Genomic DNA, 25,897 nt, shown 5'->3' on the forward strand with positions numbered 1-25,897 from the left:
GAGCAAGTCATTGTTGTATACGGAATATCAACCGAGTACCAAAATGGCATAAAAATGCCATAAATGAGCTTAATATGGATTTGTTTTGTTGTATTTCCCCTCCTTCAGCAGTGCTGATTTGTACGGTACAAACTAATCCTGCGTAATAGAAACATATGCCAACCGCTGGCTTGCTCTTTATCTGTAACCAGAATCTTGATCGGAGTGATCTGACCAAAACTTCTTCCTTCTCTTCTACGCCAAATAATAACTTCGATCGCCATCGCCATCGCCGTCGCCGTCCAACTGTTATCATCACCACCCACCCTGCTAATTTCTTCCTCTTACGCTACCAATCAAACCCTCTTTTTCTCTCTCTCGGTTGAAATTTATTAGAACCCTTTTTAGTCGTTTCTATCACATTTCTCCCACCCTGTTTATATACTCATCTGGTGCGAATCAGTAACATCGGATTTAAGGTACTCATATGTTAGTATTCGTGCGTGTATGTGTGTGTGTATTGAACTAGTTCTTATCCCCACCCCTCTTCTTCCCCCATTGATGTTTTTTAGTTATACCAAGTGTATATGTATTGCCCAAACTATAGTACTGCCAGTTGACCGACTATATATGAGGACATTGTTTTCCTAATGGTTAAATGGTGATTGGATTTATATTTTTGAGCTTTGTGGATTAAGGATCTTCGGCTTAATCTATATGTTGTGGCGCTACAATTTTTTAGTTTTTATTCCTGGTTTTTTGTAGTCGATTTCGTAGTCATCTTTTAATTTCATATCTAGGATTTGACATTAACCTTTTGATCCGAGTAAGAAATTTGAGAGAAGTGCAGTTGGTTGTGCTATAATGTTCGTCGGCATATAGTTATTCAAAAACGGCATCTGTGAACTAGATCGCACAATGAGATGCTTATATCCGTTTGGTGCATTGACGTTTCTCACTATTTAAATCCCATCGACGAAATCATTTAGAGATTCAAGTCATCTTCTTTAGGGTATGCAGGATCATACCCTAGCCCCAAGGGCTTAGCACAGTTGGTTCCATGGTGGTATTTTGCAAAATTGATCAAGTGTTTTGAGTCTCAACAGCCATAGTGTACCTGATCTACATCTCACATGATGCTCTCTCTTGGGGGCATTGTGGGAGGGATCCTTTTGCAGAAATTTAAAAGAAGTCGAGGAAGGATTACAAGAGAGCTTGATTGAAATATAGAATCTCCATATGATCTTCCAAGCATTAAGATTTGTAGAATGCTGTGTCCTGAATTAGCTCATTTGCTTATGCGCCTCTTGTCCTTAGTCCTTAGTTATGACTTAATGGGGAAAGCCTCGTTTCCTTTACTTTCTCTTTATTAAGTCGTTCATTCTGCATTAAGTCAAAAAGAAACACCCAATATAGCTAGCTTACTGGATTAACTCATGTCCCCATAAGTCAAAAAGAAACAACATCTTAGTTGAGGTATTACATGGATTTGGGCAATTCAGGTGTCTAAGTTTTTTCTTGATAAAAAAATTGGATTTTGTTTTTGTTAATATAATCATTTTATTTCAAAGTAAAAGACATATTATATTATATGAAATCATCATGTCCAGGAGGAGGTGTAGTGTGATGGAGACAAGATCTATCTTGTAACTAAACAGAAGTGGTTCAAGTGAAGATGGCAGTTTCTAAGAAGACAGCTTTGGCATTCAAGTCCTACCAGAACCATGCTCAGGTCCTGGTTAAAACCTACCTTTTAGCAGATGCATTTATGCCCTACACCTCTGTCCTAGGTGGCATATTTGCTACTAAAATGGTATGTTTAATCTTTCCCTTTTTTCCTTTATTTGTTCATTATAGCAACTTGCTTTCGTTTCCTTTTTTGTAAACCATCGTAATTTCAATTTTTTTCTTATCAAGAGTCGAGACATTCTACTTTGAAAAATCTACTTAATTATAGCAGGCAAAATTGGTTTCTATAATTGGGTTGATTTTTCAAAGTAGAATGTTGTAATAATAGGAAGAATTGAAAGCAAGATGCTGTAATAAGCACATATGAATATATCTTGCATTTAACCCAAATAATTACTATATGTTTATTTTTCCATCAAGTTATGGGTTGTTGTCTAAGCCTTGAGAAGATTATTATGTACAGGTTTATGATCTTACACAGTTGATAAGCACTTTTTACTTCAGAACCTATGCTGGCCTTACAAAAATTCAGCGGATTGAATGGAACAACAGGTAAATGCAAATGACGTGAATGCCCTTCTTTTGATTCTATCTTTAGTTATGTCTTTTCTCCTTTTGGATTGATAATTATTTGTTCCACTTCCAGGGGTATGTCGTCTGTTCATGCCATCTTCATTACAGCAATGTCTTTGTACTTTGTGTTCTGGTCAGATCTTTATTCTGATCACTATACTGTGGGTCCTGTTACTTTCAGGAGCTCACCACTCTCCACATTTGCATTAGGGGTAAGTCTTAATAATTTCAATCTGTTAAATCAATATGAATCTGAATAGTTTGTTGATTGTAAATTTATATAATTGAATATTATGTCGAGGGTATTTTAATGAAAATAGGATAATGGAATTGAATTCTTTCGACCCTCCCCTATGAAACAAATTTTAAAATTAAAAATTCAAGGGCATGAATATGATGTGTTTGGCAATTCGAATGTCTGCTGTGGTTTCTTAATCTTTGAGCAATGTAACGTATGTGGTCCCTCTCAATATTTCAATTATTATTATTATTATTCTTTTTTTCACAGGTTTCTGTTGGCTACTTCCTATCAGACCTTGGAATGATCATTTGGCTATATCCTTCTTTGGGTGGATTAGAATATGTAAGTTGATGATGAAGGATGAATCGGTTGATTAAAACATTATATGCTATTTCCTTTTCTGTTTGCATCAAATCTGTGATCTTTCTTCTCCAAATGGAAACAAAAACCACCTCCAATTTGAACAAAAGCTTTCAGTCTAGATTGTTTTGTCCTATTATGTGAGAAATTTTGGGTGTATATTCAAATCCAGTTTATGTTAGTGATGCTAAATTTTAATGGTGGAATTTAGGTTGTTCATCACACACTTTCAGCAATTGCAGTAGGATATGCCATGTTTACAGGAGAAGGGCAGCTTTACACATTCATGGTCCTTATATCTGAGTTAACAACACCGGAGATCAACTTGAGATGGTATATGTATATATGATGTTGTTTTACGTATATACCCCTCATGCTAATTTAATCTTTTAATGGTGTTAGGTACCTAGATACAGCTGGTTTAAAGAAGTCGAGTGCATATCTGATTAATGGTGTGGTCATATTCTTTGCCTGGATGGTGAGCATTAAAATGCCTTGTTAAATGCATGAAATAGCAACCTACTTTAATGCTTTCATTTCATCCGATTATAGTCTTGTACTTTGAAAAATCTGTTATCCAAATACATATAGTTGCCAGATTTTTCAATCTACAATATTTTAATAAGGAAAAAATAAAAAATGAAACTATAATCGGATAGAATTATCAAAGTACAATACCTTAATAAGGAAAAATTGAAAATACAATGTCGTAGTAGAGAAAAATAGAAGTAGGATGCTATGATGAACAAATAACATTCTTGTTTTTTTGCATCTTCTTCTTCTTCTTCTTCTTCTAACTCTAATAAATAAAGATCTTTTTGCCACATGTCATTTTGTGGTTATTTTAAATTAATTTTTGTCCACATGTCATTTTTTGGTTTGTTTTTTTTTTTCCATTTTATTAAATTCCACATAATATTTACATGTAATAAATTGTAATAAATAAATGGATATCAATTTCATTAATGGGTTTACCTTCTAATTTCAAAATTCCTAAATTAAAGTCCCATTAATTTCCTTTGTTTATTTGTCTAAGTTGTTTGTTTAAATTTAAAAGAGAAAAAAAACACTTCAATTTTAATAATTCAATATTTGTCTAATAAATTCAAATTTCTCAAATATTTAGACTTTTATATTTAACTTAATAAACCCATGTAATAATACATGGGTCTCACAACTAGTTTAGCCATTAAATGACTTACAGCCTTGGGGAAGATGACATACACATGCCAATCAAAAGTGCTACTTATTTTCCAAATTGTATTTTTGCCTCAAGTTTCACTTTTTTTGGTGACTTTTGAAGGGGCATTTCAAACATATATGACTTGAATCTATGCGTGTGGTACTTACTTTTTTGCAATTATTGATGCAGGTGGCCAGAATTTTGCTGTTTGTTTATATGTTTTACCATGTGTATTTGCACTACCATCAGGTAAATTTATAGCATCCTACTTTTTATTATTCAACCACGTTAAAGTTGTGGATTCTTTATGGTGCCAATTTTGATGTAAAAGATAGGATTAAATGCAAGAAATAGCAACTTACTACCATATTTTTGCTTATTATAGCATCCTACTTTGAAACATCTATCCAGTAATAGCTAGATCATCCAAAATACAAGGCAATTTTCACTGCTATAATTGGGTAGATTTTTCAAACTACAATGTGCTAATAACAACATTTTGGTAGTACAATGCTTTAGTTGGATACACTCGAAAAAAGTGGATATACAAATACAATACTGTAATTTAAGAGATACATGAGTATATAGAGTTTCCATAACAAAAGTATAGCTTTTTAACTGAAACCATATTTTTTTTCTGAATTGTGAAAACATTGAGAAGGGATCTAGATGCATCAAATAGGGTTTCTTTGAAGGGTTAAACACAAGAAATAGCAATGTTTATATAACATCCTAATTTTATCTCTTCCTGTTATGTTACTGTATCTGGGTAGATTTTTCAAAGTACAATTGAAAGTACACTGCGGTAATAGAAAAAAGAAAGTAGAATCCTATAGCAAACAAATAAAAGTAGCAAAAAGTTTTCTTGAAACTATATATTTTTTTTATGAAGGGATCTTAAGGTAACCAATTGGGTTTCTTTAAAGGGTTAATTGCATCTTACTTTGAAAAATCAATCCAATGGTAACAATGTCATCCAACTGTCACTACTAAACTATATAATTGGGTAGGTTTTTCAAAATATATTGTCCTAATAAGAAAAAAGTTGAGAGTAGATTTTTTTTTTCAAAATAAGAAAAAAAAAAACACAAATAAGTGAAGGTAGGTTTGGTATTTGTTTGTTGCATTTAGGAGTGATGATGATTGATGAGTATGGTGGCAGGTGATTGAGATGCATCCGATCGGGTTTCTTTTGGTGTTTACGGTTCCATCGGTGCTTGGAGCCATGAACTTGATGTGGTTCGGGAAGATTATAAAGGGGATGATGAAGACTTTGGCAAAGAGGCAGTAATTTTCAAATTATCATGTCAACTTGATTGCTGTATAAAAAAAATTGCTAGAAGAAGCAGAGAGAGTGAGAGAAATAGCAAGGTAGTGTGTTGTAAATCATCTGGTTAAAAATGTTGCTGCGTTTCTTTCAAGTTTTTGGTAACGAACACAAATTGCAAAAGGAGGAGGAGGAGGGTGTGTGGATATCTTAAATCTGTTTCGATATACTTTTGATATTTTGATTTAACATACATTATATTTATCATACGGCTAAATGCAACAAACAACCTACTCTTACTCTTATTTATTTATTGTTTATTACAACATTTTGCAGTATTGTTTCTTCATTTTTTTTGTTATCTTTTGAAGAATTTCATATTAATAGTCATATAAAATTTTTTTATTTTATTTTTATGAAATCATGGTTTGATGAGTTGAGTTTGAGAACCTCCAACCGACCAATACGCGTAGGACAAATGTCTTCCAACGGACACGTATTTCTTATTAGGCTAAGGGGAGTGGTAACACTCCTAGCACCTTGCCACATTAGCTTTTGAGTGTCATCTTATTTTTCTCCATTTAGCATCTAATCTTAGCATTTGGTAGGGAGTGGTAACACTCTTAGCATTTGGTAAAATATTAAATAAAAAAATGTTTTTTTTTATTTAAATCAAATTGCAATCCAGCAAATTCCCTTTCCACCAATCACATTGCACAACTCATTTCTCTCTTTTCTCGCCAAGATTGCAACGAGTCGGAGGTAGCGAGCCCCCTAGCGAGCGTTAGGGGGTGGTGTTCTAGCGTGTTTGGCAACCCGAGGTAACGAGCCCACTCCGTTTAGTCTTAAAGTAAAATGGTATATAGCCAAAATTTGATGCGTTATAATTGCGTACAACAATTTTGGGGTTCTACTTTTATAACCACCCCTTCTATGGCGATTTTTTACAGCAAAAGAATGTACGGAGATGATATCGCTGGTGAGGATGAGGGGCTTTGTCTGAGTGTGCAGTGGCAGGGCAGACGCATGATTATATAGTAGGGTGGCACGAAAAATTTAAGTAGTGTCACGATAGTAGAAAAAAATCAAATTTCTTTTGCATTGCGTATACAGAAGTCAGGATTGTCGGTGGCACTATGGGATACCATATAGAACCACCCCTGTGTAGTATTTGCCACGGGTGAGGAAGAAAACACGATACAATTATTGCCTATTTGTAGTAATTATGATATATTGATTTTTGTCAAGTAAGTAATGGTATGAATGTATTGTGTGTATGACACATAGGTCAATGATGCATAGTAGCATCCAATATATGTTTTTAAGGTATGTATCTTTATAATAATGCAATAATATAGAATACTATGTGTAATTGACTAGTTAGTCAATGTCTATATAAGGATTGTTGATCCCATGAAATAAAAGAGAACAAAAATCTATGAAATGAGCTTACTCTCAAATTTGTGTGTTGAAGTTCCTAACTTCTGAATAGCAGATCACCTACCCTAAAATTTTTATCCAAATAATACCATCCAAGAATTCGACAAGCAGACAAATATCATATAATTCGAAGATCACGATCAAGTACCCTCTTATATATCATATAATTCGAAGATCACGATTAGGTACCCTCTTATTTATCATTTTTAATACTTTATAATTTTTATTTTTTATTATTATTTTGAGAAGTTATTGTATTTTAAATGCCATTATGGGACACCATATAGAACCATCCCCGTAGTGTTGTAGTGGTTGTCATAAGTGAGGAAAGGCATCAATTGGGGAAGGGGGGGGGGGGGGTAAGGGAGGTGTATGCCAGTGGATCTTGTAAACCCCGATTCCAGTTTTAGGGGAATTGTATAAATGAGTAATCGATCCATAGAAAACCGAAACAAACAGAAAGTGAGAATCATGAAGAAGACATGGGTTGTGGACAGGTGGGTTATCCTCCGGATTTCAAATAACTTTATATCAAAATAATAATAATAATAATAATAATAATAATAATAATAATATTAATAATAATAAACAACTACAATAATAATAAAGGTTTTTATATGTATGAATCACTTAGGGCCGTTTGATAGTTATTGATTGAGTACTGAGTCAGATGTCTGATGACTGAGTTCATATCTAACTGAAACTATGTTGTTTGAATATAGATCTTATTGGTTATCCTGAATAATAAAAATGACCATTTTACCCTTATATTTGCAACACATTATGTATCACATTACTTTTCATATTTTTATTTTTTATTAATTTTTTATTTAGCTTTTACCAATTAGGTTTTTTTACCAATTAATTTCTTATAAATATCAATCTTATCAATTTCTTTCTTAATTTATTTAACATTTTATTTATTATTTATTATTAATAAAGCATTGTTTTGAACAGAAACAAAACACGTTGACTTCAAGCCCCACCACCTAAACAATCTCTCTACTTTTATATTTTCTCACCTTTAAAATATGGAAACCTAAACCATAAAAATCATATGCCGACAATATACACCGTCAGTCTTCATATCCTCTGTTTTCTACCCTTACTCCCGTCATGGTATACATCTTATATTATGCATTTGAGATTAGACTACAGGATATATCGATCTCACTATCATACAAAAAATGTTATCACCTCAACGAAACATCAACACAGTTTCTCCACCACTTATATGCAGTGGCTGATGTAGTGTAGAAACAGTGGGGTCTATGACCCCACTTGAAAGTAGGACCCATCTTATATATTAGGAAAAAAATTGTTCTTTTAAATTTGTGCAGATGCCCCTCTCTTGGCACCCACTTGACCATCTTCTCTTATGTAAATGTGTGCTCTAATGGATATATTTTTATCAAATTTCAGTTTTCACCACTAGATGTTTTTCATTTCTTTTGAAAAACCCATCAAAAACTCCGTCTACTTTTATAATTCTTAAGAAAACACGTCAATTTGTTGCTTTCTTCTTGCTGCCACCATTGCCGGAGGAATGCTACAGTTGTTGCCTGAGGGATCTCCGGCCACCGTCGCCGGAAGGGACTATTGTTAGTTATAGGGTGGACCCCGGTTGATATTTATCCTGGATCAACCACTCCTTATATGGTAGGTACTCACCACTCTACTCTACTATGTGTTATATGAGAGAGAGAGAGAGAGAGAGAGAGAGAGAGAGAGAGAGAGAGAGAGAGAGGGAATGAATGATAAGTCATGGGTGAGGTTACGTTTGACCACCTCAAATCACCGCCATATCATATGTATGTCCTGTATACCTCACATCTAAAATATCTCTTACAACAACTTTGAAATCAAACTCAAATCTTCGTTAGCTGAGCTCGAACATAAAGGTCCAATGATCTATCCAATGAGTTCAGCAGCTGGTTTACAACCCTATAATGAACTAATTATAGTTTATTTGACTAGAACTACAAGAAAAAAAAAATCAAATAATTTATGTAATCTGAGCCATAGTTAAGGGCTAGTTTTGTAACATTTTCCTGTTTAACTCGGCTATAACTTTCTGAATCTTATCCCTTTCCTCTCTAAAGTGCAGAAATGACCACCACTGTCCCCTTCTCTCTTCTGTCTCCTACACCCATCAAATGCTCCTCCTCCGTGTCCTCCTCCTCCTCCCCACCACCACCATCCCACCTGCACCACCGCACCATCAATATAGCATCTTCATCCTTTTCCAAATCCAGTAACCACCACCTGTTGAAACACAAAGAACAACTCAACATAAGCAGAAGAGAAGCCATTGGATTTGGGCTATGTCTCAAGTTTCTGGATGCCGTTGTATCGCCTCAACCGGCCTCCGCTGCACCAGAATCGACCACTGCTACACCATGCGAGTTCACGGTGGCTGATTCCGGCCTTGCCTTTTGCGATAAACTTGTGGGATATGGCCCTCAGCCTGAAAAAGGTCAACTCATCAAGGTCGAATCAACTCCTTTCCCCAATCTATCGATCCTGTAAAACCAAATCAAGCTAATTGATACCACCACTGCTACTGAAACAGGCACATTATGTAGGCAAACTTGAAAACGGAAAGGTGTTCGACAGCAGCTACAATCGAGGGAAACCTCTTACGTTTCGTATCGGCGTTGGTGAGGTAACAAAACCCACAACTTATATGCTTTAATTTGGTTCCGAGATCCTCAAAAACTCTAGATTTGAAAATTGAAATAGGTGATTAAGGGATGGGATCAAGGAATTCTAGGCGGCGATGGAGTTCCTCCTATGCTTGCTGGTATGAAAATCACTTTAATTCATAAAATCTCATACAATTGATCGATTGAATGAATGAATGTTGATTGATCAAATATTCAAAATAGGAGGAAAACGGACGTTGAAGCTTCCCTCACAACTTGGATATGGCATGCGAGGAGCTGGTTGTAAAGGAGGTAAACACACTTACCCACACACACCAACAAAATTATAATCAAAAGGGGGCTATTCTCTCATTTTATTTATTTGTGTAATTTTGTTTCCTACATATATATTTTTTAATAATCTCTTCTGTTATTTAAAAAACTTTTTGCAATTTAAAAATCGAGCAAATTGTAGCACAAAGACTTATTATGCTTTGAATATTCTAATTTTGTTTTGTATTATAACATTGTATTAAATTTTTTTTTTATAAAGACATTATACTTTGAAATTACTAAATTTGTATATTGGACTTTCAACTCTTTTTCTTGTTAGCTATTGGAGAAATCTAATTGTTTTGTATTTGAATGAATAATGATATTACTATAAATGAATATACTTTTTAAAATACAATGATGCAATAGAAGAAATGAAAAGAAGATGTTAATAAATAAAAGTAGGTTGTTATTTCTTTCATATAACTCTAACGAAAGCAGTGAAACTTAGCATGTTCCAAATGGTGCATTTGCAGGTTCTTGCATCATTCCACCGGATTCAGTTCTCTTGTTTGACGTCGAGTTTATTGGCAAGGCATAATTTTTAGTTTTTTTGCCCAATTTCATGTAACACTTAATATTTTTGCCATTATAGCCCATAAAGATCACAATATTGTTATCATTTATCAATGTAGCCATTTTCAACTGCAAGAGACAAGTTTTCTTCTCTCTTACTATTTTACTATGTCTGTAAAGATTAAGATGTAAATCAAGTACACAACAAGTTATTGTATGTATGTATGTATGCATATAAATATGATTTGTTCATATAATACGAAAAATCAGTTAATACAAAGTACCAACGTTTAAAACGTTCAATCCTACGGGATGTCTCTCTGGATCACACTTAAAATCTCAACTCTACTAACAAAATGCATCCTATAACACATACTAAAAAAACCGAATCACATCACAATCTATAAACTTTAACAATTGGAAATGGAAATTGTGGGTTTTATATTTAAGTTTTGACTTGTCACAATAGCCGGCTGAGTGATTTGATGACCAATTTCAAGTTTTTCCTGGTAGCTTCATCACCCGTGAATCCCAAAATGTCGGAGCTTATACTCTGAAAATGCCAAAATATTATCAAGAATTACAAGTCAAGAAACTTGGAACGAAAGAAAAAAAAAAAAGTTTAAATACATACCTCAATGTTCTTCAAAGTAAATACAAGGGTATATATGGACTTCTGAATCAACTCTGTGTTCTCCGGAGTCATAATTGACGAATGCGCCTTTCTGCAAAATCAAAAATGGAAAATATCAATGTTAACTGAAAATTTTTTTATTCTTTCAGCGATATATATATATATATATATATATATATATATATATATATATATATATATATATATATATATATATATATATATATATATATATGAAGTAAGTGCAGTGCCTCAAATCCTCTGATGCTTGAGTGAGACTTTTTGTTAAACTTTCGACTTCCTGCAGCAAGCCACTTTCACGAACCTCCGCCAGCATAGGTTGAACATCCTCTGCCATGGCCTGGATCTGTGGTGCAATCATTACAATACAAAAACAAACATTATAACCAAACTTTTTGAAAAATTTCCCATGATTTTTTTCAGATATTACTTAACCATCATTCATCATCATTTACTCGTTAAAATGTTCAAGATTTCAAAGTTGACATAACTAAGTAGCCTACTCGATGAAGATTTCACATCTAAAGGGCTTAAATGTCTTTTATACTTTTTGCTGATCTAAACCAATTTTCTTTCCAAGGGGGAAAAATAATTTTTTAATGGATCACAACCCACAGATTTGTTAAATCTTATATGTGCATCTTTAAAGTGAACGCATTTGCAGCAACTTGAAGAACCAACATCAGATAATCTGGTTGTTTCGACACTAACTAAATAAATAAATAAATAATCATAAACAGTTTTTGCCAAACACTTGAAACAGGATCACTTTCGATGCAAATCCAAACACAACCTCACATGACACATGTAGATGTTTGCCAATTAGTGAGAGAATCTAATACTCCCTCCAGTGTTCTTGACTTGGCACAAACTTCAAACAAGATGTTTGCCTACTGAATATTGATTAAAAGGTCTAAAGATATCTTATGAACCACAATTATAGTTACTAATTTCATGTAAGGTTTACAATAATGGGCAGAAAACTTTCCGAAACAAGGAAATGTTTTTTTTTGGTACAACTTTAAGAGGAAATTGTTGGCATTATTTTAAGGATAGAGATTGGAGGGAGTATATATTAAAGAACGAATGCAATGCTATTATTCTTCTTATGTGCCCACCAACAAGCTATTCATCAAATGAAAGTGTGGACACTAAGAGGCATTTCGTTTGTATAATGTTTTGGAAGGAACTGGAATTTGTTGGATTTTGAATCTAAAATAATTGAGTTCTGTCAAGCTTTTGCAATGTACTTGTGAAAGGTTAAAGGGTATTTGAGTATTTTTTACAAAGGCTATATGCAAGAAAAAAAGCAATGTACTTTCATATGTTTGTGTATTGTAGCATTTCTTATTATAGTATCGAAATTGCTTTGTATTTGGACGAGATCGCTATAATTTGGTAGACTTTTCAACACACAATGTTGTAAGTTGTAACAAAAAGAAATAAAAGTAGGATGCTATAGTAAACAAATCAATGGAACTACATTGTTTTCCCTAGCATTTAATTATTCTAATAGTGAGAAAATGCAGGGAATTGAATTCCATAGGTTCCAGGATGAAAAAGATTTTGTGAATTTCAACCCAATTCAAATCATTACTCATTTGAAACCAAAAAAAAAAAAAAACTGGATTTGAATTCCAGTTCCCACAAAATTCAGCAAACCAAACGCCAAAATGAGCAAACACTTAGATCAACCTTAAGATCATCTTTGGCTTGTGGATTTCAGCAGAATCAGGAGGAATTGGAATGTGAGATTCCATTTCATAAAGCGTTTGGCTGGCAAATGAATGGGGATTAAATTCCATTCCCTTTTCATCAGGATTAAAAAGACCAAAGTCTCCTTACAAACTACAATGCCAACCAAACCCCTTACAGATTTTCAATTCCTTCAAACTCCAATTTCCATTCTTTTAAAAGTATTCAATCAGAAAAAGGTTACCAAATGAAATCAAACCTTCAAAAGCAATGGTCTTGCTTCTTCGATAACAGCAGCAGCTCTTTCCGCCAATGCATAAGTGTTAGCAACACCGATTTGTTCTACTTCCCTTCCAAGACGTGTAAAAATCCCAACTAATGCATCCAAGCTTACACCTTGGTCTCCTTTTAACTTTTGTCTGTCACACAAGATCAAGCCTTCTTTAGCACAATCTGGGTCCAGAGGCCCAAAAGAAGGTGTAGGAATTGGATCTCGAGGAGTAATATCAATCATGGTTTCCATCAAAAGCCCCGACTGATTCACCTCAATCAACGAATTTCTAGGTATAATTGTTTTATCATCCTCAACCTACAATTACACAATCAACAATCAATCAATAGACCTCAAAATCTTTCACTAGAAGATCAAGTGACAATGCAACTAACCTCTACGACCGCTTCGATACTTTTCAAAGAAGGATTAACACGGATAACGTTACCAACAGTAACCCCTCTGATCCGAACTTGAGTACCAGTGGAAATCCCACAAGCCTGAGAAAATTCGAATACAGCTAGATACTTTTTGAACCTGGACTTCAACTGGAAAGCTCTTAACCAAATTAAACTAAGTGCAAGTAACACAGTGCCGGACACCAAGAACAACCCAACTCCGCCTTCCCAAATGCTTCGCCTACCGAACCCAAAATCGCTGAGAGGGCGCAACGTTTGTTTCCAGATATTCCGGGGAACGTCTAGGACAACTGCAAGTGGGTTCTTCTTATTGCTTTCTAAAGACGATGACGATGAGGGTTGTTGGCTGTTTTCTGTATCGTGAGATGCGGCTTTTACAGTAAGTGAACGCCGTTTTGGGGGTGGTGAAGGGAATGTATTTAGGGCAATTAAACGGGATTTGGGGGAGACCCATTGTGCAGCTAGCATCGTAGTAGGGCAAATTGGAATGTTTGCTATAGAATTGCCGACCATCTTTTGTAATGATCAATGAAACGGGGGAGAATGGATGTAGAAAAGAAGGGAGTAGGAGGAGATAGAAGAGGAAGTACTAAGCAAATGGTATTTCGGGATACTCTTTTCTTTTGCTCTTCCCCATCATGTCGCTACTAACATCTCAACAAACAATATTTCAATTATACCACGCCTACTTATCACAAAAGGCAATACTTCCCATTTACTTGATAAAAAGTGTTATTTAAACTCCTCTTGTAAAAGAGACTTGTCTTCGAGGCTACAAATCACGAAATGTGTTGGGTGCCTCATATCAATAAGAGTAGTTTGTCAATCGACTAATACTTTAACGACGATGGTATCTTTCTTTCTAATAATAGGATCGTATTTGGTTAAATTAGGAGTTGGTCATGTTAAGCCAAAGATGGAAATCCTTGAACAAGATGTTGGCTAATGTTAACTTGTTCTTTTTTGTACAAAAACATGGAAAACGATGTGGACTTTTGCCCCTTTTGATAACTTGAGCATCAAGGCTATTTGTCCCACTTTTGCAACATCACACCAAGAGTAGCTATATGATTATATGGTAAGGGTTGCAACATTTTGTCAATAGTTCCCCAAAAGTAGCTATGTGATTATATCGTTCGAGGTTGACAAATGATAACTTTTCAAACTAGTTAAAGTTTTGAAAAGAGTTGAATTTTGGGATTACGACAATCCAGACATTGGCATTTTGTGTTTGAACTTTCGTTGACGTTTGTTTTCAAATATTGCATGCCTGCAACCTTAGAGACTCTCAAGGATATAGAATATCAATCGTAATAAAATTATCAAGGATGTAGAATATCACTCATAGTAAAATTTCCACACTAATATGTGTAGAAAGAGGTTGTATACAAATATTTCAAAATTTAAATATAATTCTAATTAATAAACTTTTTACGATAAATATATGTATGATGGTTGCATAACAAATTGGTTTAAAACAAGTTTCTATATGCTCTCAGCTGTAAGGCGGCCGCGGCTCCGATTCGTGGTATATGCTTAATGATGACAGTGATTACTCCGTTGCTGGAACGGATCCGGGAGACACATGTTGAGGCTATGAAGGAAGAGCGCCGGAAGTGTGAGAAGATAGTGAGTCAGGTGGCTTCCTTCGATTATGATAGCCCGGGACTGTTAACTTTGCATTGGAGGGTCTGGGTTCCGCATTGGGGCAGGGTGCGCCAAGTTATGATGGAGGAGGGTCACAAGTCGAGATTCTCCTTTCATCCCGGGGCGACAAAGGTGTATAGGGATCTTCGCCCTGATTACTAGTGGCCCTGCATGAAGCAGGATATAACATGGTTTGTGGAGCGGTGCTTGACTTGCAGGAAAGTCAAGGCCGAGCATCAGCGACGTCACGACAAGATGCAGCCGTTGGAGATTCCCGTATGGAAATGGGAAGACATTACGATGGATTTTATCACGAAGCTTCCCAGGACAGCACGCAGAGTGGATTCTATTTGGGTCATTGTGGATCGATTGACCACGAGCACGCACTTCATCCCGATCCAGGAGAGTATTTCTGCAGAGAATTTAGCCGAGATTTATGTTCGTGAGGTGGTGGCATGTCATGGGGTGCTGGTGTCGGTGGTCTCCGACCGAGATGTTCGTTTTACTTCCAGGTTTTAGAAGCGGTTTCATGACGAGATGGGCACTCGTCTCCATTTCAGTACATTTTTTCATCCGTAGACCGATGGGCAGAGTGAGCGGACGATTCAGAATCTTGAGGATATGATGCGTGCGTGCATGTTAGATTTTGGTGGGAGTTGGGATACGTATCTTCCGTTAGCGGAATTTTCGTATAACAACAGCTATCACGCTACCATTAATCGACCTCCTTTCGAGATGCTCTACGGGAGGAAATGTAGGACCCCGATTTGTTGGGGTGAGGTCGTTCAGCGAGTCATCGGGAGTACCGAGGTGGTACTCAAGACTACCGAGATGATTCAGCAGGTTTGGAGCAGGTTCTAGACAACCCAGAGTCGGCAGAAGAGCTATGCCGACAAGCACCGGTCATATTTGGAGTTCCAGGTGGGAGATATGGTTATCCTGAAGGTGTCACCTTGGAAAGGTGTCATCCGGTTCAGAAAGCGGGGCAAGCTGGGCCCCAGATATATCGGTCCCTTCAGGGTTTTGGCTCGGGTGGGCCGGGTTGCGTATCGTCTAGATCTTCTGGCCTAGCTCAACCAGATTCATAGCACATTCCATGTCTCTCAGTTGCGGAAGTGTTTGTGGATGATTCCGCAGTTGTACCCTTGGAGGATAATCAGGTGGATGACCGCCTGAATTATGTTGAGAAACCAGTGGCAATATTAGATCGGAAGACAAAAACCTTGAGGAACAAGGTAGCGGAGCTAGTGAAGGTGCAATGGCTGCATCGCAAGGGGTCGGAGTGGACTTGGGAGCCCGAGGAGGAGATGAGGGAACATTACCCAGGATTGTTCGAGACGGCGAACTTCGAGGACGAAGTCTGATTCAAGTGGGGGAGAATTGTCACGCCTGGTTTCTAGTATATTTTATTTCCAATTATTTCATTTTTCCTGGAGGACTCATCGAGTTGAAAGCCTCAACTAGATGTGTTGAAGTTGTTTTGGCCGCGAAGTTTAATGAGTCAACTTGACGAGTTGAGGTGCCTCAACTCGGCGAGTTGGCAGCATGGGAGGAAACCCTAATTTTAGGGTTTTTCACCCTATTTAAACACCTTAAGTCCCAAGTGTTGGCCTCATTTCTAGCCTCCATAGCCCCTAACCCTAATCTCGAAACCCTAGAGTCACCTTGAGTGTTGTGAGCTTATTGTAGGTGTGTTTTGGTGTGTTTTAAGTTCATTGAAGGAAGAGAAGCTTGGTGCAAGGTGGTGATTCAAGCAGGAGCCTTCAGATCTTGATTCTTTGCACCATTTCCAGCATATTTTGGGTATAAAGTTCTAACCTTGCTTAATATTTGATTAGATCTCTTTTTGGGTTAGTTTAGATGCTTTTAGTCATGTTTGGGTGGTTGATGGGGTTGTAGTGTTGGGTAGAGTGTCTAAGTCCATAACTATATCTGGTATGTACTTGACCCGACCCGACATGGTCCATTTGGGTTGCATGACATTGCAATACTTGGATAGACCAAATTGAGAGAAAGGACATTTAAGGTTTATTAATATATTATAACTCTAATATATTAATAATATTATTTAATTAGTATTGATCAAAGAATTAATTTGGAATTAATTAAGTGATCAAAAAGAGACTAATTAAATATATGGGGTTGATTGTGTAAATCATCTATTCTTGTATAGTGGGCTAATGATCCATGGTTTGTATGGATTGGGTTAAAACCCATAAAGTGCTCCATGGATAGTCCATGAAGGTTACAAACCCATGGATCATGGAATATGGAAAGCCATGACAATTACGGTTTACATGGTGTAACCCTACTTGTGCTACAACTATATAAAGGCCCCTAGTCTAGCAAAATCGGTACTACTTGTACAAGTAAGAGGGCAATTCAATTTTGAGGTTAAGTGAAACTTCTCTCAAGGTTATTCCAAGTGTTGTAGTGTTGTGTGAGACATTTGAGGCATCACACTTGAGGTGCTAGGCTCACAAGGTTCTCAAGGAATCCAAACTACAAAAGGTATGTTCTTCTTCTAGCATTTATGTTTAAAAGTTCCCCATGCTATGCTAGATAGGTAAAGAACCTTGGAAAATCAAATTTGCATGTATCATAGTAAAACATAGATCCAAGGTTTCTAGGGTTGCATGTACACCATAGGAATGTTAGAATGCTCAAAACCCTTCAGTGGTATCAGAGCCTAGGCTTGTTTATTTGATACTTGATGCAAACTTGTTGAAAAAACTCAGCTTTCTGCATTCTGCAGCATGAAATCGCCGAGCCCATGGGGGGACTCGACGAGTCCATGAGTAAATTCATCCTACTCGTCGAGTAGGTTCGTGCACTCGACGAGTAGGAGCCCCTGAATGTAGATTTTCGAGTTTGGCTGCTGGAAATGGACTAGAAACATTACCCTAAACTGTTTTGGTGTTATAAAACTTGTTTTAGATGGTGTAATGGTTATGCTAATCTATTTTCAATGGCTATTATCAAATTTTCAAGTTTTATATGGTTTATTTATGATTCTTGAAATTGTTGATATGAACATTCATGAACTTATGAGTTTAGAAGATCATATGAATTATTTGTAACTTGCTTGTTAGTTTAATTCTTGATCATTATGTGTTTTAATGGAATCCATAATTTGTCCTCAAGTTATGGATTACCAAAAGTCATTCTTATTAAAGTCCATTATTAAACACATAGGTTACATAAAATGAAAAGTCTCTCATTTTATTAAACCATTAACTCATAGGTTATGAAAGATGGAAAGTTTTGAAAGTTACAAAACTTGCCCTCAAGTTTTGGAACATATAAAGTCTCTTTAAAAACTTTAGTTCCAACCCCTAGAATTTTAAAAGTTAAAATTCAACCCTTATACTTTATAATATTGTAAGTTAATAATATATATATATATATATATATATATATATATATATATATATATATATATATATATATATATATATAAGAACAAGTCGTTTTACCGTTAGTAGGCCTCATTCACGAAGCCGGTCTATAAGGGGGTATAAGGTTGTTGCCTATAAAATGGCAGCTTAATGGGTGTCCACTCTCACCCACCGCTTCCTTAACTGGTGGAAGATCGTTAGCCGAACGGGTAGGACAAGGACTTTAAATCCTCATTCAAAGTATGATGGAATATAAAGTAACTAAATGCTTTATAAAATTCTCAATCTTAGTTACTGTAGGAAAATGTGAATAAGGTGTTAACCCATGAAATTACACTTTGCACTTTGATTAAGTCGTTAGTGGAGCGTGTGTGGTTAACCGGCACACTAACCTGGACTTAACAATGTAGGTAAAGGGTAACTTAATGTTTATCATAGTATCGATGGAGCGCGTGTGGTTAACCGGCACATCGATTGAGGGGTAAATATTAAGGGTACCAAGTAATTTGCATGGTTACTTCACACCTTATTTTGTGATCCTCGGCATCCCAGTCACAAAACCTGAATGGCACACTCGAGATTGAAACATGCCATTGAAAAGTTCAATGAATCTCAAAGAATCTAGGAGTTTCAAAACCAATTAAAACCTAATAATTTATTTCGTTTTTCATGGTGGAAATTGGTGAATCGTCATTCACCTACCTTCAAATATTTTATAGCTTGGATTACGGCATCCCTCTTCTAAGTTATAAAATATTGTGTTGGGTCCTAGCCTTAATATTACATTTAGGTGTCTTATTAAGGACTATCTTTATATCTAAACTAAACTTGTCTTTCTTCTTTTCAGATGTCTTCCAACAATGCTGCTTCTGGCTCAAACCGTACTGGCTCCTTCTCTCTCATGAACCTTGTGGGAGAGTCATCTTTGATGGATCCAACTTTATGGATTGGATCAGGAACATCAGGATGGTCACTCGGTATGAGGACAAGGAATATGTCCTCGACAAGGAGCTTAAGGAACTCGATGAGTCATCTGGTACTCCTGAGGAGATCGCTGAATACCAGGCACATGAGAGAGATGCTACCAAAGTGTCATGTATCATGTTGGCCACTATGACAGCCGAGCTCCAAAAGTACTATGAGGACTACTATCATTTTGAGATGCACCAGTATTTGATGGACCGCTACCATCAGAGTGCTCGTCAAGAGCGATATGAAATCATCTCCTCTATGATAACAACCAGGATGAAGGATGGTGAACCCATCACGGGCCACATGCAGAAAATGCAAAGGTATGTGGACCGTTTGCTGAAACTGAATGTGAACTTCCCAGAGGAGTTGGAAATTGATATCATTTTGCACTCCCTACCTTCGTGTTATGATCAATTCCGCATGACATAGCACATGAACAAGGAGGAAGTTACACTCAGCAAACTTCAAGGACTTTTGAAGACCGCAGAAAGTGGTCTTAAGGGTAAGTCGGTTGTTACCACTCCTACTCCTACCGCGGCCCCTGTCTTGGCAATCGGTCAAGGCAAATGAAAGAGAGGAAGAGCCCTTCGAAGGGTACCAAGGGAAAGTCTCTTGATGACTCCTCTTCAAGTGGAACCAAGAAAGGTTTCATCACTCCTTCTGCTAACCCTAAAGAGGCTGAATGCTTCTATTGCCATGAAAAGTCGCACTGGAAGCGAAACTGCCCAAAGTACCAGCAAGATGTTAAGGATGGGAAAGTAAAACCCAACCATGCAGGTATTTACACTATATTGTCTAATAACTCACCCTATTCTAATTCTTGGAGTTTATTCTTTATTGCTAAGTAGTGGGTTAACATTAGATTTGAATAAATGTTGTTATTCTCTTGAAATGGCAAGAAATATTATTTCCTTTCATGGTTTGTACAAACAAGGTTTTACCTTTTCATTTGATAATGATAGTGGTGGTATTAATGCTTTCTTTAATAATGTTCTTTATTTTAAAGCATTTCCTTGTGATGGTGTGTATGAAACTGTGTCGGTTGTAGATAACCTAGGAAATAATGTATTGTGTATTGATTCTTCCTCTAGTTTGGATAAAGCATCATTATGGCATTGTCGTCTTGGACATGTAAGCAAGATACGCATAGGCCAACTCCAAAAGGATGGAGTCTTGGAGTCATTTGACCTAAAGTCAGATGATAGTTGTGAATCTTGTTTACTTGGGAAAATGACAAAGTCACCCTTCACTGGTACCTGTGCTAGGGGTGAAGGTTTGTTGGATCTTGTACACACTGATGTGTGTGGACCCTTCAAAACCGCCACAAGAGATGCTAAGCGCTTCTATGTGAATTTTACTGATGATTTTAGTAGATATGGATATGTCTACTTAATCAAGCATAAGTCAGAGACCTTTGAAAGATTCAAAGAGTTCAAACAAGAAGTGGAGAATCAGTTGGGCAGGAACATTAAGATGCTTCGATCCGATCGAGGTGGTGAGTATCTTAGTATAGAGTTCCTTGACTATCTTAAGGAATGTGGGATTATCTCATAATTGACACCTCCCAGGACACCACAGTTGAATGGTGTGGCTGAAAGGCGCAATCGAACCTTGTTGGATATGGTTCGTTCCATGATGAGTCGAGCTTCGCTACCAATCTCATTTTAGGGGTATGCCTTAGAGACTGCCGCCCATATCCTTAATCTAGTCCCTACCAAAAAGGTTGCCAAAACACCTCATGAGATGTGGACTGGAAAAGTTCCCAATCTAGACCACATCAAGATTTGGGGTTGCGAGGCTTTGTGAGGCGTGAGTCTCACGATAAGCTCGAACCTCGAAATGAGAGGTGTATTTTCATCGGCTACCCACAAAGATCCTTTGGTTACCTCTTCTGCAGACCCAGTGATAATATGGTCTTTGTAGCAAGGATATGAGTCTTTCGAGAGAGAGAGAGAGAGAGTTCATAAGCCAAGGAAACAGTGGGAGGAAAATTGACCTTGAAGAAATTCAAGAGTCAAGTGGCGAAGGAACCTCAAACCCTAGCAATCAACCTGAGGAGGAAACTCCTGTTGATCTGACAGAAGAGTCTGTACCTCTGAGGCGTTCCATGAGAGTTAGGAATGCACCTGAGCATTACTATGATTTCCATATTACTGCTGAAGGTGATACACTTATCAGTGATAGCACACTGGTAAGTCTGGATGAACCTAACAGCTACACGGAAGCCATGGAAGGCCCTGAGGCTGCTAAATGGAAAGAGGCTATGGACAACGAGATACAGTCCATGTATGACAATCAAGTTTGGAACTTGGTTGACAATGTACCAGGTCGCAAGACAGTCGGGTGCAAATAGATCTTCAAGAAGAAGACCGACATGGATGGTAATGTACACACTTATAAGGCGCGAGTGGTTGCAAAGGGCTTTTCTCAAACTCCGAGAGTTGATTATGATGAGACCTTTTCATCAGTAGCAAAGATTAAGTCTATTAGGGTTATGCTAGCCATCGCTGCATTTCATGACTATGAAATATGGCAAATGGATGTCAAAACTGCTTTCCTTAATGGAAAGTTGGCTGAGGATGTTTACATGAGTCAGCCAGAGGGTTTTGTCAGTGTAGAGTACCCCAATAGAGTGTGTAAGTGTAAGGGTCGAATTTAGTTGTAATATGTCGAAGTCTTTTGTACCCTTCAAATGTTTGTTAAGTTTATTTACTAAGGTGTATTTCGTACGAAGCTTAAGTGTCAATGCCTTAGTATGTTTTGTATGCTTTCACTGTTCCTATAAATATGGAACTTTACTAGAGTTAGATAAGAGTACTTTATAGAACCTGTCTATTTTTCTCTGTAAACGTTGAAAGCATAAATGAGCAGAAACCAGATCTTATTTACATCGTTTGTTTAATCTGCATTCGTTTTACTCTGATTTTGATTAATACTTGATTCCACGATTCATCAGTTGGTATCAGAGCAGGAATCACAACCCGTGATATGATTTTCACGTCGTTTCAAAAGCTTTTTTGAATCAATTTTGGTTCAAAAAGTTTTCGCGCTTTTTGAAGTGAAAATTCGTTCTAGATCGTTAGTTGTAATTCGATTCTACAATTGAATTGTTGAATCGAGTGTTCTGTTTGTAATCTCAATTCAATTCAGCTATTTGCTTTCAAATTTTCATTGAATTCTCAAAAATCTCAAAAATTAACATCCGTACATCAATGGCGAACTTGAATCTCAATTCAATGACTTCTTTCTCTCATCTGCTCGGATATTCTACTAAGATTCTGATGCTTATTCCTGAATACTATGATCAATGGGCTGATCGCATGCAGGATTACCTAAATGGACTCGATGAAGAGTTGTGGTCTTGCATCTCTGGAAATATCATTCCTCCTGCAAATGTTCAACCAATTGGATCATCTTCTGGAACTTCTAGTGTTGAAAATCAATCTGATCGTTTGAAGAAACTGGAGAAAAGATGCATGAGAGAATTGCGAGGTGCATTGCCTCCAGTTGTGTACAACTATGTTAGGAGTTGTACCACTGCCAAAGAGATCTGGAATAATCTGAAAGAGAAGTTTCAAGGAAGCGAGAAGACTAAAATCAATTCTGTTAAGCAATGTTTGGTGGAGCTGAAGGATTTCAGACAAAAGGAGGTTGAAACAATTGAAGTTTATTATGATCGTCTGAATGAGTTGATTTATCGCTGTAATCGTTATGGAATCACTAGGACAGCGATGGAATTCAATCTCATTTTCGTAATGGGTCTTCGTAAAGAATGGAGAAGCGTGAGTATGATGGTGAAGAATCAGTAGAGTTTCGATACTTCAACTCTCAATGATTTGTACAATCAATTGAAAACTCATGAAAGTGAGGTGAATGAAATGGCCGAGGAGTCGAAGCTCAGTCTGGGAGGTCCGTTAGGACTTGTCTCCAAAGTATATGAGAAAGAAACATTCGAAAAAGATGATTCTGAGGAGGAAGAAGGTTTTATAATGAATTCGGACGATGAGGCAATAGCTTTTTACTCAAACAATCGTGTCAAAAAGTTTTTCAAGAGCCGTTTAATCCGAAGTTCAAGCAAAATGAGGGAAAAGGAGGTTTTGTGAGTAAAGCTGTTGGTGAGGAGAAGAAGAAGTTTGAGAAGAATGATGCAAAAGTTACTGAGGTGAAGAATGAGAAAAAGTTAAAAGGAGATTCGGGGGTGGATTGTCACTACTGCAATGGAGCAAATCATTTATTGAATGATTGTATACTTCGTAAGAAAGACGAAAAGAAGAACAAAGTCAAGGATGAAGCGTACTATGTCGAGAGGCTGGAGGAGGTTAGGGCTAAAGCTAAGAATTTGTCTTTGGTGGCAAAAGGAGAGCAGGAAGAAGATGTCACTTATCAAATCTGGTCTTCGGGATCAGATGATGATGAAATGCGTAACCCAACGCATGGTGCTATGTATGCGAAGTATGCAGAAGATTCGGATGAAGAGGAGAATAAGGTGACAGGATGATTCTTCGTAACAAAATCTGCTGACAAGTCTCCAATGACAACAAAGGTACGTTCTATTCTTGAATCTTTTAATATTCCAATAAGTGCTTATGACTCTGAATTAGTATCTTTTGATGAAACAGTTACTTATTTTGACTCAATTGTTGTGTCTGCTAGCAATGAGGCTAAGAAATTGTCAATGCAGTTGTTAGAGACCTAGAAGCGTTTAGATTCGAAAATAAGTAAAGTTGAGTGTTTAGAATTACAAATCACAAACATCATGTGCGATAGAGATTCTTTAACTAGTGATGTAAAACTTCTGTTAGCACAACGTAATATCTACTGTAATACTGCTAAACGACTCTATGGAAAATTAACTGATTTACATCATTCGTGTGAAATAAGCAAAGAGCAACATAGAAAATTATTGCCTTTTCTAGCTTTTGAGAGAGAGAAGGTTGATAATATTTCGTATGATTGTGAGAAAACTATTGCTGAGTTTGACAAAATCCCAGATGATAGATATGCATATGGAATTGTCAAAATTAATGAATGTCTGGATACGAATGCATTAGTTGATATAGTGAATGATACTTTATCTAAATCAGAACAAATCAAAATTTTGAAAAAGACTGAGAATTCGACATCTGATTCTCAATCTAATTTTGCCGATATTGAAGATAACTCTGACAATATTAGCGAAATTAGTGATATTGAGGATGTTGATTGTTCTCAGTTGTCTGTCATTAATGTCGCATCAAAATCTAAAGGAAAAGAAAAACTTAAGGATTTGGAAGTTAAGATTGACACTGACAAACCTTCTACTTCGAAAGATTGTGATTTTGTGGATATCCGAGATAGTCAAACGGATAGCAGTGATGATGAAAATGATGATGACAATTCAGATAAAAATGTCTCATCAAACAAAGATTCGACAGAAAAAGAAATTCCTCGTGTTGTTGTTGATCAAGTATTTGGGGACACTGAAAATTTCGACAAAGTGTTGTCTGAAAAAGGAGCCCATTATTTGGAAACAAATCAAGTGGTGTATCCTAATTTCAAGTGTACTGATGATGTTGTCTTTCCAAATCAAGTGTTTGTTACTACTGGAAATGTTGAGAACATTAAACCAGAATTCAACAAAATGGTCGAAGATGACAACAAGATGACAACAGACGAAGGATTCTTTTCAAATCAAAGCACAGTCGAAAATACCTTAACAAAGAATTCGTATGTTTTTCAAAGACAAAAGTCACAACGCAAATGGGTTGAAAAATCGAAAATTGTGAAAGAAGTTACAAAATAAGTGGTTGTGGAAAATGAAACTGTTGTCAAATTAAATTCCAAAGAATTTAAAGAACAAATTGACAAATTTTCAAAAGAAAATGCAATTTCAAAAAGAAAAGCTCGAAAGAAGATTTTTTGGCAAACCGTGGAGTTACGAAAGCAACAAAATGGTTTGTCATTAAAAACAACTGAAAACACAAAGTCTAAATTTGTTGAAAACAAGTTTTCAAATTCACCAATTCATTCAGATCAAAAGAAAAATCCCGCTCAAACAAATAAAACTAAATCTGAATATCATGCAAAAACAAATTCTTCGAAAGTTTCAAACTCATCATTTTCCAAAGATAACAAAACCAAATCAACGAGTGTTCAAAATCAATCAACAACACAACGATTTTCTTCTAATCAACAAACAAGGTTTTCTCAACAACAAAAATCTCAAAATCGATTTTCTCAAAACATAAGTGTTGGAAACAATGATGGAAGTCGATACACAATGGCATTTCGACCGAAATCAAATGTTGATTTCATCCCACAAAAACCGAATTTTCCAAATCCAGCAGGGAAACAAACCTTCAAAGTTTCGTACACAAAAGGGTTGTCTCGTGACAAAAACATTGATCACTGGCTTGAAGGAAAAGGACGAATGTATCAATCAAGGAAATACTCTCAACAACAAATTCACGAAGCTTATGAGAAGTATGTGAGTGCTTCGTCAAATGCAAGCTCATCTTCAAAAGATTCGAACGTTTCGGTAAAAACTTGGCAACCAGTTTCGAAAGAAAATCTTTTTCATACTCAATCTAAAAAGACGAAGGCATGTGTCAGTGACAATCCCAAACTAACAAAAA

At 36.4% G+C, this 25,897-nt stretch overlaps 3 protein-coding genes across 3 annotated transcripts; 2 read left to right on the forward strand and 1 right to left on the reverse strand.

The window, feature by feature from the left end:
- The first annotated feature begins 186 nt into the window (after nucleotides 1-186).
- Nucleotides 187-5,620, forward strand: LOC145167325 (uncharacterized). The gene is made up of 9 exons (XM_079086504.1): nucleotides 187-458; nucleotides 1,590-1,792; nucleotides 2,132-2,220; nucleotides 2,315-2,453; nucleotides 2,750-2,824; nucleotides 3,054-3,175; nucleotides 3,245-3,320; nucleotides 4,215-4,274; nucleotides 5,188-5,620. The coding sequence occupies exons 2-9, from the start codon at nucleotides 1,655-1,657 to the stop codon at nucleotides 5,314-5,316; spliced, it is 828 nt and encodes a 275-aa protein (XP_078942630.1). The 5' UTR covers nucleotides 187-458; nucleotides 1,590-1,654; the 3' UTR covers nucleotides 5,317-5,620.
- Nucleotides 5,621-8,816: 3,196 nt separating this feature from the next.
- LOC145167327 (peptidyl-prolyl cis-trans isomerase FKBP13, chloroplastic-like) lies at nucleotides 8,817-10,443 on the forward strand. The gene is made up of 5 exons (XM_079086506.1): nucleotides 8,817-9,222; nucleotides 9,305-9,397; nucleotides 9,475-9,535; nucleotides 9,621-9,689; nucleotides 10,187-10,443. The coding sequence occupies exons 1-5, from the start codon at nucleotides 8,842-8,844 to the stop codon at nucleotides 10,249-10,251; spliced, it is 669 nt and encodes a 222-aa protein (XP_078942632.1). The 5' UTR covers nucleotides 8,817-8,841; the 3' UTR covers nucleotides 10,252-10,443.
- A 12-nt stretch (nucleotides 10,444-10,455) lies between these two features.
- Nucleotides 10,456-13,929, reverse strand: ABCI15 (trigalactosyldiacylglycerol2). Its single transcript, XM_079086505.1, has 5 exons — nucleotides 13,243-13,929; nucleotides 12,836-13,165; nucleotides 11,112-11,227; nucleotides 10,861-10,951; nucleotides 10,456-10,779 (listed from the first exon to the last, which is right to left on the reverse strand). The coding sequence occupies exons 1-5, from the start codon at nucleotides 13,777-13,779 to the stop codon at nucleotides 10,687-10,689; spliced, it is 1,167 nt and encodes a 388-aa protein (XP_078942631.1). The 5' UTR covers nucleotides 13,780-13,929; the 3' UTR covers nucleotides 10,456-10,686.
- Nucleotides 13,930-25,897: the final 11,968 nt, after the last annotated feature.

The sequence above is a fragment of the Lactuca virosa genome, chromosome 3 (genome assembly GCF_052849685.1).
Source record: "Lactuca virosa cultivar CGN04683 chromosome 3, Lactuca_virosa_CGN04683_v6, whole genome shotgun sequence".
Classification (NCBI taxonomy): domain Eukaryota; kingdom Viridiplantae; phylum Streptophyta; class Magnoliopsida; order Asterales; family Asteraceae; genus Lactuca; species Lactuca virosa.

Bases quoted from the DNA above. Each gene is read 5' to 3' on its own strand.
- LOC145167325 (XM_079086504.1), top strand. From the start codon at position 1,655: ATGGCAGTTTCTAAGAAGACAGCTTTGGCATTCAAGTCCTACCAGAAC. The intron at 2,221-2,314 runs GTAAATGCAAAT...TTCCACTTCCAG, and splicing joins CGGATTGAATGGAACAACAG to GGGTATGTCGTCTGTTCATG. The intron at 4,275-5,187 runs GTAAATTTATAG...GTATGGTGGCAG, and splicing joins TGTATTTGCACTACCATCAG to GTGATTGAGATGCATCCGAT.
- ABCI15 (XM_079086505.1), bottom strand. From the start codon at position 13,779: ATGGTCGGCAATTCTATAGCAAACATTCCAATTTGCCCTACTACGATG. The intron at 13,166-13,242 runs GTTAGTTGCATT...GTGTAATTGTAG, and splicing joins GTATCGAAGCGGTCGTAGAG to GTTGAGGATGATAAAACAAT. The intron at 10,780-10,860 runs GTATGTATTTAA...TGGCATTTTCAG, and splicing joins TTACTTTGAAGAACATTGAG to AGTATAAGCTCCGACATTTT.
- LOC145167327 (XM_079086506.1), top strand. From the start codon at position 8,842: ATGACCACCACTGTCCCCTTCTCTCTTCTGTCTCCTACACCCATCAAA. The intron at 9,536-9,620 runs GTATGAAAATCA...TATTCAAAATAG, and splicing joins AGTTCCTCCTATGCTTGCTG to GAGGAAAACGGACGTTGAAG. The intron at 9,690-10,186 runs GTAAACACACTT...GTGCATTTGCAG, and splicing joins AGGAGCTGGTTGTAAAGGAG to GTTCTTGCATCATTCCACCG.